The sequence below is a fragment of the Cotesia typhae genome, unplaced genomic scaffold (genome assembly GCF_013202065.1).
Source record: "Cotesia typhae breed Kobodo isofemale line unplaced genomic scaffold, CoteBio_Ctyphae scaffold_13, whole genome shotgun sequence".
In the NCBI taxonomy this organism is placed as follows: Eukaryota; Metazoa; Arthropoda; class Insecta; order Hymenoptera; family Braconidae; genus Cotesia; species Cotesia typhae.
Window position 1 is genome coordinate 5,964,824 of NW_027423774.1, and position 16,337 is coordinate 5,981,160.

Sequence of the window (16,337 nt, forward strand, 5' to 3'; positions counted from 1 at the left end):
AGAAAAAATGAGGTTGACCGTCACAATGACGTTTAGCGAAGATTGAAACCATTTTTCGCTTTCAAATTCATAAAAAACTTATTTAAAAAGGTAAAAACATTTTTTTTATTTTTTTTTTATATATATTTAAGTACATTGTGTATATCAATGAATTATTTACATAAGTAATTATAATTTTTTTTTATAATTACAATTCAATTTGTATTAATTAAAATTAATTGTTCTGTATATTTATAATAATAAATTATAATAATAACATAACAAATTATAATATTTTTTTTTTTTACAATAAAAATATTTTATAAAAATGCAAGTAATTTAATTAAAAATCAAATTGATTATTATTTTTATAAATAAAATCAATAAAAAAATAACTTGCATTTATTTTAGTTATATTTAAATATCCTACTGCAATTCGTTGCATTTTCATCTGAGTTAGGCGGTATAATAAATAATAATAATAATAATAGTAAATATAGTGATTATATAGTATTAATATTTGTAATAATTAAAATAGTTATATTAATATTGATAAGTAGCAATAATGAATTATTATTATTAATTAGTTAACCAGATGAAAATGTAACAAGGTTTATTAATTATAATACTAAAATTGTTCGATTGTATTAATCATTCATCACTTTTACACAGATAATCATATTAAATCAATAAGATTAAAATGATAATCCATTAGTTAAATTAAATAAATATAAATATTATTTAAAATTGTAGGATTTGATTAATCCACTCTCTGAACTCGGAGATTCTCGTGTAAACGCCAGGTTGGTTTGGCTCGGCGCATCCAATCCCCCAGCTAATTACTCCCGCGAGAATCCACCGCTTGTCACGCGGTCTCTGAATTACCATTGGACCCCCGCTGTCACCCTTTAATTAATTAAAAAAAAAAAAATTATTTTTAATAGCGCTAATAAATTTTTTAACTAAAAATTATTTGGAAAAATTAAAAAAAAAAATTTGATAAATTAAATTACTTAAAACAAAAAAAATTTTTTTTTTAGTACCTCGCAAGAGTCAAAGCCTCCATTCCTCCAGCCGGCGCAAATAAATATGTTGGGTATGTGCTCATTGTACCCAGCATTTCTGTACATACCCTCGCACATTGAATTATTGATAACAGGTACAGGAACTTCCTGAAGCACCGATGGTAAAGGACCCTCTGAAATAATTAATATATTTTTTTGTATATTATTAATTTTTTTTTTTTTTCCCGGGTATTATCAGGTAAGAGTAGTTAATAAAAATTAAATTACCATCGTAGAGTCTACCCCAGCCAGTAACATAAGCAGTATGACCAACGTAGCCTTCATCATCATCCGGGAGACAAATTGGCAAAAGATTTGGTTGAAATGGTAAAAGCGGTTCGTAGAAACGAAGGAGAGCAAGATCGTACTCAAAAGTCCTTGGATCGAATTGCGGGTGACTTGCAACTATTTGCACGCGTCTCTCTTGATAACTATAAGGTTCATTTTCATTTGCTAAATCATGTTCTCCCATTCTTAATAATAAGTCACCTGGTGGTACGCTAAAATAAAAAAAAAAATAATAATAATAATATTCAATAAAACTTTATTATTATTGACTTGGAATTTTTGTTAAATAGTAATAATAATAATTGGTAACCTTGCAGTCACTATGTGACTGCCGAGACTTGTGAATTGTAAATAATTAAAATTTTGTTTTATTAAATCATAACTTTTGTTAAATTGCACTGTATTTTTTTAAATATGGACTTTTTTAGAGAGATAAGCTCATCCCGATGTTACACTCATCAAGAGCTTTCATTTGAGTACTCACATCAATTTTTAGATATTTTTCATATATTTATATATATATAATATATATAAATATATAAAATATATGAAAAATTGAAGTGGGTACTCAAATGAAAGGTCTTGATGAGTGTAACATCAAGATGAGCTTATATCTTCAAAAATGTCAATATTTCACAAGATACAAGGTCAATGTTATTATTATTAACTTTTTTTTCTATTAAATAATAATAATAAAAAACATACTTTTCAACACAGTGAGCAGCAGTTATTGCCCAATTTTCGTTCAACAAAGCAGCCCCGCATTTGTGAAGGAATGTGCCTGTTCTCCATTGTCTCAAAGAAATCTGTCAAAAAAAAAAAAGCAAATAATTTTTAAAATAAACATTCACTCCTTATTAATACTCTTTATACAAAACAAAAAGATAAATAATTACCTGCCAGGGCCACTTGCCATAAGAGCTTCCTTCACCACCGACAATTCTCGATTCTGGGAACAATCTTCTCCCGCAAACTGCAAGAATAAACATTGTCGTATTTATTCCTTTTATCAAATTAAGATCCATGATCGCCATATTGCGTGACCACCAATAAATGTTAAATCGAAAACTGGATTAACCGCTTGTGAGTACCTCAACTTTTTTTATTATTTTTAAATTTATTTTTTTCATCCAAGTTCATACATGAAGATATATATCTATATATACTTTTATCACTTTAAAAGGCTTTGCTGATTATTCGAGAAGAAAGAGAGATAAGGATTTAATCGACTGAAGCTAACTCCAAGCGACAATTGTTAAAGTATTATAACAAGAGCGGGTTAAAGCAATACCTTGTTTGAAGTCCGACATGTTGAGCCATGCTGCTGCCGTTTCTGGAGAAACTCCACTATCCAGATTTGGTTTAAATGTGCTTATACTGATCGTCGATGCTCCAGAATCAGCAGTCGATACAGGTGGTTGTGTCGTCTGAATCGTTAAAGCTTCTGTAGTCAGCTCTATCAATTCTGTTTAATACAATACAATAATTAATACATTAATAAATAATAAATTAAATAATATTTTGAATCTTACGCAACTAATTAATCAACTAATAAATCTAGAATTTAAAAATATTAAATATTTTTAGTATAAGTCGATATTTCAAACAGGTCTTATTCAAATCTTATTTGTATCTCTTCATATCGCGTTCCAGATGTCATAAGGGCGTATAATAAAAATTGTGTTTTTTTTTTGTCCAAAAAAAATTTTTAGTTCGAAGAAAAATTTTTTTTTTGGTTTTTTACACGTTTCATACAAAAATACGTAATTCCCGAAAAAAACCTTTTTTTATACGCCCTTATGGCTCCCGGGATCTACCTCGGATGCAATCTTTTTTTGGACTTAGAAAAAAAAACAGAATTTTTATTATATGCCCTTATGGCATCCGAGGTAGATCCCGGGAGCCATAATGGCGTATCAAATTTTTTTTTAGCATTTCTCCACATTTCGGATAAAACTAATTCAATTTCCGAAAAAAATTTTGAATTTCGTATATTTTATGAAAATAATTTTCCAGATGTAAAAGATAGATAAAATCTATCATACTTATCATTTGTCTGGTTTTGATAATTTTTTTCATCATTCCGAGGCCGAAAGTTCGTTTTTCTTCTGTTTTCTTACATGAAGAAAGTTACTCATTTCAGACTGCTCACAATTAGTGACAGTTTCAATTACTGTATTTTTTTGTTTTAGTTTTCCTCCCGTGACATTACTGTCAACACTATTATATACGCGGCAATAAAATTATAATTTAATTATATGTGTAGTTAAAAGTAATAAAATTTGTTCACTTATATAAACAGAATAATTAAATAAAATATTAAATACAATGATATGATAAAAAATTAAAATTATTTATATAAATGTAAAGTTTTTTATAATTTTTACGAGAATTTAAATAAAAATATCACTTAATAAACAAACTTGTGCATAAAAAAAATAAATTATGAGTTCATCGGAGTGTTCATCTGAAGAGTCTGAAGCTGAAGAAGTGCGACGAAATATTGCTGCGGAAGCTGCTGAAATTATCCAAAATTTAGCACCCTCAAAATCTGTGCAACGCTACAGAAATTGCTACGATCAATTTATCAGTTGGAAGGCTTCAAATCGTATTAATTTCATCAATGAAGATGTTTTATTAGTATATTTTAAAGATTTATTTAAAACCTTGGCACCCCCGACAATTTGGAGTCGCTGGTCGATATTGAGAACCATGATTAGTATTAATCATAGCATCGAGATTAAAAATTACAATAGATTGAAGACACTAATTAAGAATGATGCTAAAGGTCATCATCAGAAGAAGGCCAAAGTATTCTCATGGAATGAGATAAAGAAGTTCATCGATGAGGCACCGGATGAAGATTATTTAATTGAAAAAGTAAGTAACAATTATTACATACAAATTTTTGTGCCTAAAATTGTCATTTATGTACATATTTATTTATTTAATTATTTATAACAAGATAGGTTTATTTACATTTATTTACAAAAACTTCATTCCAGGTTGTTGCGATTTTTGGTATTGCTGGAGCAATGAGAGGTGGCGAATTTCCAGAACTACGAGTAAAAGACATCGAAGATACCGGCAGTCAGCTGATTGTTACCATCTTGAAGACAAAAATAGACTATCCTCGTACTTTTGTAATTGGCCCGGAATACCGCAATACAATTTTGCAGTATAAAGCTCTACGACCTCAAAACTCCAATACGGATAGGTTTTTTTTACACATTCAGAAGGGTCGATGTGTACGTCAAGTCATCGGCAAAAATATATTCGGACAAGTCCCTAAAAAAATTGCTACATATTTAAATTTACCCGAACCCGATAAATATACTGGTCACAGTTTTCGACGTACGTCAACAACGTTGTTGGCTGATTCTGGAGCTTCAATGATGACAATCAAGCAACACGGAGGTTGGAGATCAGATGCGGTAGCCAGTGGATATATTGAAAATTCAATCCGGAACAAAAAAAAAATTTATGATCAAATTATGAATATTAGTCAATCCTCGGCTACAGTGACACATACATTAACTTCGACAATTCAAACAGCACCAAACTTGCAATTGAAAACTCATCCAATGACAGAAGCTCCTATGATGTATTCAATGCCTATTGCATCATCAGCTGTTACAAATACAGTTACATCGACAACAACAGTTCACACAACAACAACAACAACAACAACATCATCATCATCATCTACTTGTCCAATAAATTCAACAGTTTTAAATAATACATCCAGAGCATCATCGGATGTATCTTCACCGCTTGAAATGGATCATGATTTGATAATGGATTATTTCAATGATGATTTCTCAGCTCCAATCGAGGAAAAAAAGACTGAGCACTCAAAATCCTCGTCAAAACCTGTCCGATCGAATACTCGCTTTTCTGATAGTGGACTGCTTGATGCAAAGCGGAGGAAAAAAATTGCTCTGAAGAATGATGATATCCAAAATATTTTAAAAAGTATTCCCGAAAATGCAAATATCAAATTTGAAAATTGTAAATTTGAATTCCATTTTCACTATCATGAAAACAAAGAGAATTAATTATACTATTTGATTGCATTAAATTCAATTTTATTTACTGTTTTAAAAGTTAAGTTCTACTAATTATTGTATCAATAGTAATATTCAATGTTTCAAACGTTTAATATGCATCCTATTCTCTTTACTAACAAGTATTATTATATGAAGTATAATTATGTGAATCGTTTAAAATGTTCACATTACTATTTTTGTTTTTTTTTTTAATTTATTTTAAAAATAAAAAAAATTGTTTTTTTGTTAATTGATATTAATTACTTTGCATTTATTATCTGATTTATCTTTTTTTTTTTTTTTTTTTTTAACTTTTTATTTGTTTTTAGCGACTGGGGCCCCCCGCCCCCGCCGGGGCTCCGCCCCTGGACCCCATCGAGATTCTATCCCTAGATCTCAATATTAATTTAAGATTTACTTCAATAAGTATGTTATATAAAAAATATTGAACTTTATGTAAATTTATATATTTATTTTAACCTCATTTGTCTTTATTTATTTTGTAGAGTTATTATCGAACTTTCGGTCCTGGTATGATGAAAAATAGTATACGCGCCACGGGACGATAGTAGAACATTTTCAACCCCCGCTTTTGTCACCCTCGCCTTCGGCTCGGGTGACAACATTGCGCGGGTTGAAATGTCCTACTTTCCTCCCTAGGCACGTAATGTACTATTTAACTAATGTCAATTTTTTTTTTGCCATAATTATCTGCTAAGTTAATTTTCATAGTTTCGGCATAGTGACTGCAGGTTGCTAGTTTATTATGACACTGAAGTTGACAGTTATTAAAAATTGTTTTAGAATTTTAGTAACACTGAAGTCAGCGGTCAGCTGTCAATTTAAAAAATTTTTATAACTAATTAATTACAATAAAAAAATGCTTCTAAAAATTTTTATTAATTTCCATAAGTGAAACTTTTTAATTAAATTTTTTTTTAATAATTTAATTGCTATAAAATTCCAAAAAAATTTCTAATATCTGTCAACTTCAGTGTTATGAATTTTATAGCAATTTAATTGTTATAAAAAAATATTATTAAAGAGTTTCACATGTAAAAATTAAGAAAAATAACAAGTGAAAATTTTTAGATGTATTTTTTTATTGTAATTGATTTGTTAAAAAAATTTTAAAAATTGACAGCTGACGGCTAACTTTAGTATTATTTTTAATTGTTCCTGTGAAAGGACTATTATTTTTAAAATTTATTTAACAAGTACCCAGACTATGGATAGAGGTGATTATAAATATAAAAAAATCATTGACAAAATTTTCTTATTCATAATTCGTAAATTTCGGCAGTCGCATAGTGACTCCATGTTGTTAGTAAAAATAAAATAATTAATCAATTAATAAATAAATAAATAAATAAATTAATTAATTAATTAATTAATAATTAAAGTTTCTTTTAACTTTCCGCTAAGAAAATAAAAATTTTTTTTTCATTTCTTCTTACCTGGAACAGTAGAAGGGATTTTAGTAGGCTTTGGTTCGATAACATTTGTGATAAAAGGTTCATTTTCATTTCCGGGCTTTTCGGTGCTCGGAGACTGGATCATTATCCAACCGTCTGGTGTAGTTATCGGTGACCATTCTGGTTCTGTAACTTTTACGTAATAATAACAATTTTTGGATGAGAATTTTAACGAATCAAAAAAACCAAATTTTACTTATTTTTTAAGTATAAAAAATTATTTAAAAGACTTCAAAAATTTTTGGATCTAAAAAAAATTTGATTAAACAATTTTTTTCTGTCTGTATATTAAAAGTTACACTACTAGAATTTTTCAAACTGATATTAATAACACGACAGATGTAAAAATTCTCGAGAAATTAACTGTGAATAAATGAAATGATAGCGAGAGGTATATTAAGTTAAATAAAACAAGAAAAAAAATTCTATGAAACCAGGAAGTAGATTACGGTGGACTTTAACAACCGTTAAGATGCCTTACAGCTCTCGGAGTAGAATATTACATCTTTAGTCGGCATATATATATATATATATATATATATATATATATATATATATATATATATATATATATATATATATATATATATATATATATATATATATATATACAAGTATTTTAAATCAATGTGAACATGATACAATGACCTGAATACCATTCGAGCAAACTCACCTTCTAGTTGATTTGTCGTAGTATTAGATGCTGAAGACGAGCTTGGAATCGCTGTTGTGGTAGCCGGAGCTTTTGTCGTCGTAATCGTCGTCGTCGTCGTTGCTGCCGTCGTAGTAGTGGTTGAAGCAGTAAAAGACGTCGGAAATTTGGTTGTTTCTTCGTCAGAATTCGAGCTCCAAGTAATGAACCCAGGAGTTGAGCTTTTTTCGGTTGTTTCTGGTTCAGTTGTGTTTTTAACTTCCGAAGAAGTTGTCTTCAACGTTGTTGTTGTTGGAGCAGTTGTCGTCGAAGAAGTCGAAGTAGTTGGTACCGACGTAGTAGGAATTAATTTTTCAGTGGTAGTTATTTTCTCAGTAGTTGTTTTTAACGTCGTGGATAATTTAATCGGCTTGACGGTAGTTTTTATTGGATCAGCGGGTTTTTTGGTGAACGTAGCTGTAGTGGGGGGTTTAGAAGGCTTGGAAGGTTTGACGAAGGTCGAATTTGTGGAAGAAGGCTTGGAAGTTGTAGATATTGGCTTTTTTAAAGGTCTTTTTGTTGTAGAGGGTCTTTTGGTAGCAGGTCTAGATGTTGTTGGCTTTAAAGTTGTTGTCTTCAGTGTTGTTGTCTTTAGAGTTGTCGGTCTGGGTGAGGATGAAGGCGTTGTTGCATTTCGAGGCGGAAATCTTGTGCCAGGAGGATTTCGATCGGTAGTAGTCGATGTAAAAGGCTTGCTGGTTGTCTGCAAGGTGATTGGAGCATAAGTCTCGTGGACATCTTGAACAGTTTGGAATGTTGAGAAGACAGAGGGCTGGGTTGTTGTGTAAGGCGTGCTAATACTCGATGGTCTTGTTGTTGTTGTTGTTGTTGTTGTTGTTTTAATCGTCGGTTTTTGAGTAGGCGGAGATTTAGTTATTGTTGAGGGTAGCTTGGTGGTTAACTTGGTGGTTAATTTAGTGGTTAAAGAAGAAGAAGAAGAAGAAGAAGAAGAAGAAGAAGAAGAAGGAGAATAAGGAGATGAAGAAGATGAAGAGAATGATGAAAATGTAGATGGATTCTCAGTTGAAGAGGGAAAACTCTCGGGATTGGGTTTTGGTTTTATTTTTATGTCCGGTATGTCGTTGCTCTCGATCGGTTTACCGGTCGACAAAAATACCGGGGTAGATTGAACGGATTGAATGGACGGCAAGTCCTCGATCGCATTGTCTTGTGGCGATACATATGGCTCGTCGCTCAACTTGCAGCAGCTTCCGAAGTAAAAGCGGTCTAAACAAGTACCGAGATGAGTTCCGTTGGCTTTTACGCAGTTGAAGGCAAACATGCAGACTCCTGTTTCACCGGTTCTCAGCGAGACACACGGCAGATGACGGATGTTTCTTCCATTGCCTTTAAATATATAAATATTATTATATTATTATATTATTATATTATTTGTTAGATTTTTATACAGAAACAAAAATTATACAGTAAAAAATTTTTATGTTAATATTTAACACTTTTTCGTATTAATTTAAAACAATAAATGTTAAATTTACACATAAAAGTGTTAAATATTTAACACAAAATTTTTTACTGTGTATTTTTAATTTGATACAATTAAAAATTTGATAAAAATTCTCAAGTTTCTTGTTTAAAATTATACTTTTTTCAAATTAAAAAAATTTTTTTTTTCAACAAAAAACTTACTGCGTAAAATTGTAATTTCTTGAGTCATAAAAAAATTCTTGAAAATTTCAAATTAATTTCTTACGAAATTGTCAATATTAAAAAAAAATTTTTTTTTTTTGTCATCAAAAAGATTAATTAGGAAAAAAAGTAATGCCGGAATTAAATTGTTAGTTTTTTTACATGGAAAAAATTAAGAGTGTAATTAAATAATTTTTTAAAAATATTTAAAAGAATAATTTAAATAAAAATTATGCCAAACGCAAAAATAAAAATAAAATTAGCCATAAATTATTTATATATTTTCTTATTTAAAATTGTTCTTTTTTCAAATAAAAAAAAAAATTTTTTTTCAACAAAAAATTTACTGTGAGTAAAATTGTAATTTCTTGAGTTAGAAAAAAAAATTTTTTTAAATTTCAAACAAATCAATTTCTTACATAATTGTCCATATTATAAAAAAGAAATTTTTTTTTTTATTATCAGTGTAATAAAATTAAAAAAAAAAAAGTACTATTAATATTGTTTATAATTTAACTAATAATTTTTCTCTCGATTCAAATTAATTTTTTTTTCACCGTAATAAAATTTATTTTTCATAGAAATGAAAAGTTTTGAATAATGAATTGTTTACTCTAAAATATTATAAATGAATTTAAAATAAAAATTCAAGCGGTCTGAAGAGTTTGAAATACCTGTTTTTTCGATGCAGGTACTAAATATATATCTATATATAATCGAATTTATAATAAACGTCAGACTAGTTTCGGTGGAATGTAACAGGGACTGCAAGGTGCGTTCCGGTTATATTAATTGAAATAAATAATATTATAAAAGTAAATTTAAAATAAATTGGTGAATATTTGTGAATAAAAGTCTCTACATATAAACATATAAATATATGTATAATAAAAATAGTCTGTAAGCGGGAAATGAGCTGTTATGTTACATTAGGCTATGTTTGTGACCCACATCTACCATTTAACTGGCTAACGTTTATACACATCGAAAGCTAACGGGATTCCCAGCCGTACCGGCGGCACCTTCTTTGCATTGATACGCACACACTTATTTTTCACTCTTTTGCCTCATCACGACTATATTATAATATTATTATCATACTTTACGATGACAACCGCGACTACTACCATCAATATTGTTATTATTAATTTTAATATTTTTGGCTTACTTTCTTTTCAGGTGACCGGTTTAGTTTATTAATTTTTTCGCTTTTTTTATCGATCTAAATATTATTAACGGAAGTAAATAAGCTGGCGATGTAATGAACAGTTTAAATTTTATGACAATTTATATTTACGGATCTGGTAATCGCGGTTGTTTCTGTTACACTATTCTCCTAAATTAAAATAGTTAAACATTTCTTTTTGGGGTACAAAAGAACATTTTTTATTTTTTTACATAGAAAAAAATAAAATTTTATGTTAATAATTTTTTAATATTATTTAAATAATTAATTTAACTATAAATTATGTCAGAATTAAATTTTTTTACATTGAAAAAATTAAGATTGTAATTTAATAATTTTTTAAAAATATTTAAATGATTAATTTGATTAAAAATTATGTTAGAATTAAATTTTTAATTTATTTGCATGATAAAAATAAAAAATATTATTAAATAATTTTTTAATATTACTTAAATAATTAATTTAAATAAAAATGATGTCAAAGTTAATTTTTTTACATGGAAAAAATTAAGATTATAATTTAATAATTTTTTTTAATATTTAAATGGTTAAATTTAAAAAAAATTATGTTAGAATTAAATTTTTAATTTCTTTACATGGAAAAAATTAACAGAGTAATTTAATAATTTTTTTAAAATATTTAAATACTTTATTTTATTATAAATTATGTTAGAATTAAATTTTTAATTTTTTTGCATGGAAAAAATTAAAAAAAAATTAAAAAGTGTAATTAAATAATTTTTCAGAATTATTTAAAAGATAAATTTAATTTAAAAAATCGTGTAAAAATTAAAAATGTAATTTTTTTGCATGAAAAAAATTTTAAAAAAATGTAATCAAATAATTTTTTAAAATTATTAAAAAGATTAATTAAAAAAAAAAGTAATGCTGGAATTAAATTGTAAATTTTTTTACACGGAAAAAATTAAGAGTGTAATTGAATAATTTTTTAAAGAAATATTCAAAAGATAAATTTAAATAAAAATTATGTCAAACGAGAAAATAAAAATAAAATTAGCCAAATATGAAAATAAATAAACTCGATATCGCGAATAAAAATGCCCGAGCCGTTGACCGTGTGTGACCTAGATGAGTACAAATCCAGTGACCAGTCCGCCCACAATCGACCACGTAAGACATGAGGGTCAATGTCGCGCGCGCAATCTTTTCTTACATTATACAGTTTCCGTCTTTACTTTTCTTTCACGGCTTTCAGGTAGGCTTTCACATCAATCCGTTCTCTTTATTTTATTAGCGCTTTCACATAATTCACCCGTCAATTACCCAGCTATCAGCTTCATCTTTATTCAATTAAAAAGATAAACCATTAAATAATTAAACAATTACCATTAGTAATTAATTGCGGGTACAGCGGCCCGGCAACAATAGTCTTCACCAGAATATTTATGGCTATGATGTTTATCCAAATGAATCCACCCCTCGTCGCCATCTAAATTAAAAACATAAAACACATTTATTGTTAAAGTTCCATGTAATTTTTAATATCTCATCATCATCATCATTAAAATAATGCCAGTCATCTTATTGTCCGTTTTACACTCTCTCATCTCAACGAAGACAACTTAGACCTTGGGAAAATTCTCCTGACTTAATTGGATTGCGGTCGTGTACATTGACATTGAATGTAATCACTAAAAAATTACTCTGGTTTATTTATTTTATTTATTTTCAGAATATTATTTTTAAAAAAAATTTTTTGACAGTAAAACTTTCATTTAAAAATAAATCAATAATTTTTCGGGATGCGGGCTGACATTAATTTAATCTTTACTACTTTTTTTTTGCAAAGAAAAAAATTCTTTTAAATTTATACTAAAAAAATTAATAAAAAAATAAAATAATAACTGGTGTGTGCTTTCGTAAAAGTTGATAACAATTTCAGTACCGCTATTCGTGCTGCATTTTTTTTTTTAAATGAGGAGCTGATTTTCAAAAGGGTATCTTTTTATATTTAAAAAAAAAAAAGAAGTTTTTTGAACTTTTAAATATTAATTACTTTAAGAATTATAAAGATTTCTAAATGAAAATCGAATTGTAGCTTCACAATTGATAGTACTTTATAGCAAAATTAAAAAAGTTCGATAAAAATATTTATAATTGAATTTTTAATCAATTTATAATCAAAAATGAAAAGATACCCTTTTGAAAATCAGCTCTTGAAATATTTAAAACGTACCTTTTAAAAACTAACAAAAAAACAATAAAAATTCCTTGGAAGTTTTTACACACAGGTCATTATGATCTGTTAACCAATTCACCAAGTCACCGAGTTGTAAATAAAACAAAAACTTCACTCGACACTTCACAACAACAACAACCAAATTTTGGTTTATTAAAAAATAATACCTTCGAGAAAAGAAGGATCTGTTAACCGGTCAGCGAGCAACAGATCCTCGGTAAGGAGTACAAGTCGGACAGCCAGACACAGCAAGGATTGCAACAAATCCTTTTGAAGGAAATAATAGCAGTTAGGTAAAATAGGAGAGGAAGAATAGGAAGAGTATAAGGATAGGAAGGATTTAAATATAGTGTCAGTTGACTGTCCTCACCTTAACTGAATAGATGTTGGATCGGAGGCAGTTTGAGGCAGTTGGACTTAGTGACACTTGTGACAGGGAACCTCGTGGATGTTGGAGTGGTTGTGGGCTCTGGAGAAGCCCTCTAGGCGATTGGTAAAGTAACGTCTAGAGTCCCGAAAGTATCTTCGCTCTGGTATGCCGTTGGACAACCTCCACTGGCTCGCTCTTCTTGTTGGCTTTTACTTTATTGTATGGTGTGTGCGTTCTCCACCATAACGATATAACCATAACTATACACTGCTCGCTGGTTGCTGCTATTGTGGTGCCAGCATGTGTCTTGTGTGTAAATACATATAAAATATATGTATGTGGTAAAAATACATATATAATGTACAAGGTGTATTAAGTGTATGAGGTTGAGGTGGTGGCAATGACCGTTCTCTTCGGCATCTCTCTCTTTCTTACTATCTTCCCCCCTCCCTTTTCTTTAGGCGCTTCAATGCTGGAGAAGGATGTGCTTATGCCACTTACTACATCGCCGTTGAGTTGTTACCAAAGCTACTTTGTTAAAGTTGGGTAAAGTTGGCTCGACCTCAACCGAGACCTCAAGTCATTACTCTTCATATATATATCACGTTTAGAGCTACAAATCATATTGCTCTTTCTTCTATATCACTCTGTTCACTGCATCTTACTTTTTTTTAAATAAAAAATTTTAATATAATGATCATGTCCAACTTCCCTTTCTTTTTATACAGCACATTCAACCGATCCGAAGATTCTATCATATTTTAACCCGGGATTTTTCTCTGACAATAACTTTTATAAAGAATTTTTATTTTATTACGATTTTTTGTCGTTATTTGTTAGGAAGTTTAACTACCTTAAAGCTTTTTGTCACTTAAGTCATTTATTTTATAAAAGATTTTAATTTATCATTATTAATGTTATTTCTTTTTTTTTTTTTAAATAAGGAAATTTATTTTTGACAGTAAATAGTAATAATTATTGTCATAAAATATAAAACGAGTAGTTTAATTATTTTTTAATATTATTTAAATGATTGATTTACATAACAATCATTTAACAATTTGATTTTTAATTTTTTTTACCTGGAAAAAATTAAGAGTGTTGTTTAATAATTTTTTCAAAATATTTAGGTGATTAATTTGAATAAAAATTACGTTAGAATTAAAATTTTTAATTTGTTTACATGGAAAAAATTTAAAAAAAAAAAAATGTTATTAAATAATTTTTTTGTAACGTAAATTCATTTATTTATAAAAAAAAAAAAATTTTTTTAATTTTAAAAATAAGGAAATTTATTTTTGCTATTAAATAGTTATAATTATTATTATAAAAAATAAAACGAGTAATCTAACAGATTTTTAACATTATTCAAGTAAAAATAAATAAAAAATTCAATTTTTAATTTTTTACATGGAAAAAATTAAAAGTGTAATTAAATAATTTTTCAACAATTTTTAAATAATTTATTTGAATAATAATTATGTAAAAATTTCATTTTCTTACATAGAAAAAATTAAAAAAAAATAAAAATTGAAATTAAATCATTTTTTAATATTATTTAAAAAAAAATTATGTCAGAATTTAATTTTTAATTGGTTTATATAGAAAATAATAAAAATGTAATTCAATCGTTTAAATGATTAATTTGCATAATAATTGTGCAAAAATTTAATTTTTTTGCATGGAAAAAATTAAAAAAAAATGAAAAGTGATATCAAATAATTTTTTTTTAATTAATTAAATAAAAATTGTCAGAATTTAATTTTCAATTATTTATATGGAAAAAATTAAGAGTGTAATTTAATTATTTTCTAACGACATTAAAATAATTAATTTGAATAAAAATTACGTCAAAATTTTATTTTTTTGCATGGAAGAAATTAAAAAAAAAAATGTTATTAAATAATATTTTTATAGCATAAATTATCTTATTTATAAAAAAAAAGAAATTTTTTTAATCTCAAAAATACGAAAATTTATTTTTGCTATTAAATAAGTGATAATTATTATCATAAAATTATCACTTTAATGCGTAAGAACTTTCGACTGAGTTAGTCACCAAAAAACTTGATCCTCCTTCCCGGAAATAATTTAAAAATGCATTTAACATACAATGGCACATAAAGTTATTTAAATAAAAAAATTGTAAAGATATTTTTAGACAGAGTATTGTGGAAAAAAAATATATTGTCCGGTAAATGTTTCTCCGGGGAAAAAAATGCAATTACTCAGACGTGATCAAGCTTAAACTGTCGGGAGGCATCATACTTCACGCATGATTAATTTTTTTAATTTAGAAAAAAAAATTTATTTCCTATTAAGTCTTTAATCGAGTGCTTAATTGTATTTTATTCGCTAAAAAATAAAATAATAAAAAAGAAAAAAAAATACAAAGCAACAAATATTTATACTGATGAAGGAAGAAATAAAGAGGAGCAGGTTAATTAAAAAGTTAAAAGTCGCTGCTGGTTCCTTGAACTAAAATTTTGATATAACATCGAGCTTAAAAGGAAGAGGGAGAAAATGATAAAATACAGTGGGCGTACAGATACTTTCTTTGTTTGGTGCAGGTGTAGGGTGCAAACACTTAAATTGAATTTTTTACCATGTTTTCTTTTACTTTGTGAGTCCTCTGACTTTCTTGTTCTCGTTCGAGAAGAGTTCGATGTACCTCCAAGAATAAACAGACGTAAGAAATAATAATAATATTAAAAGAGTTACTACGAAGGAGTAAATAAACAAAAAATAAAAACAGAAAAAGGGAGTCATTGTCTCTTACCGGTGCGATTAATAACCTCTTCACAGTTCTCGAGGGTTGTATGAACTTTATGTTTCACCATATGCTCGCTGTTGATCCGTGGTCATTAATCCACCAGTTTTTTACATTTTTTTATGTTTTATCTTTCTGATTTAATGCTACTTTATCACTGACATATGTAACAGATTGTATTATGTCGTCATTTCACAATAATTATAGCGTCAAATTTATTCCGAGAATCTTGTTATTACCAATTGTTTAATTTTTATTCCGATAAAATAAGTACTTTAATATATTTATATAAAATTTAATTGAATATTTTTAAACAAAAAAAATTACTCGATATTTTTGAGATCATTTAAGTTAAATTTAAATATTTAGATACAGATTTTAATAATCAAAAATTTATTTATTTATTTAATTATTTACGCAAATGTCAATTTTTAATTTTACGATTTAAAAAAAAATTCTTACGCTTTATTTTTAAAGCAAAAAATATAAACTGGTAATATTACTGTTAAATAATTTAAAACAATTTTCTAAATTTTATATATTTAATAATTAATTACTAATTAAACAAATTTTTTATTTTTTATTCCAATAAAACAAGTACAATAATAAATTTATATA

General features: G+C 27.4%; 1 protein-coding gene across 4 annotated transcripts in view; it reads right to left on the reverse strand.

The window, feature by feature from the left end:
* Nucleotides 1-252: 252 nt before the first annotated feature.
* The window catches only part of Np (serine protease notopleural), a 43,090-nt gene continuing 27,005 nt past the window's right edge, over nt 253-16,337 (reverse strand). Inside the window, exons 2-10 of one of the 4 annotated variants that reach the window (XM_074254802.1) lie at nt 11,727-11,829; nt 7,529-8,893; nt 6,838-6,981; nt 2,623-2,796; nt 2,228-2,304; nt 2,037-2,137; nt 1,272-1,543; nt 1,023-1,177; nt 253-885 (exon numbers count right to left, since the gene is read on the reverse strand). In XM_074254802.1, coding sequence (XP_074110903.1) covers nt 721-885; nt 1,023-1,177; nt 1,272-1,543; nt 2,037-2,137; nt 2,228-2,304; nt 2,623-2,796; nt 6,838-6,981; nt 7,529-8,893; nt 11,727-11,829 — 2,556 coding nt within the window. In that variant the 3' untranslated portion in view covers nt 253-720. Of the gene's footprint in view, nt 886-1,022; nt 1,178-1,271; nt 1,544-2,036; nt 2,138-2,227; nt 2,305-2,622; nt 2,797-6,837; nt 6,988-7,528; nt 8,894-11,726; nt 12,315-16,337 lie in introns of those variants that run through there. The other 3 variants (XM_074254804.1, XM_074254801.1, XM_074254803.1) reach the window with 3 other exon arrangements.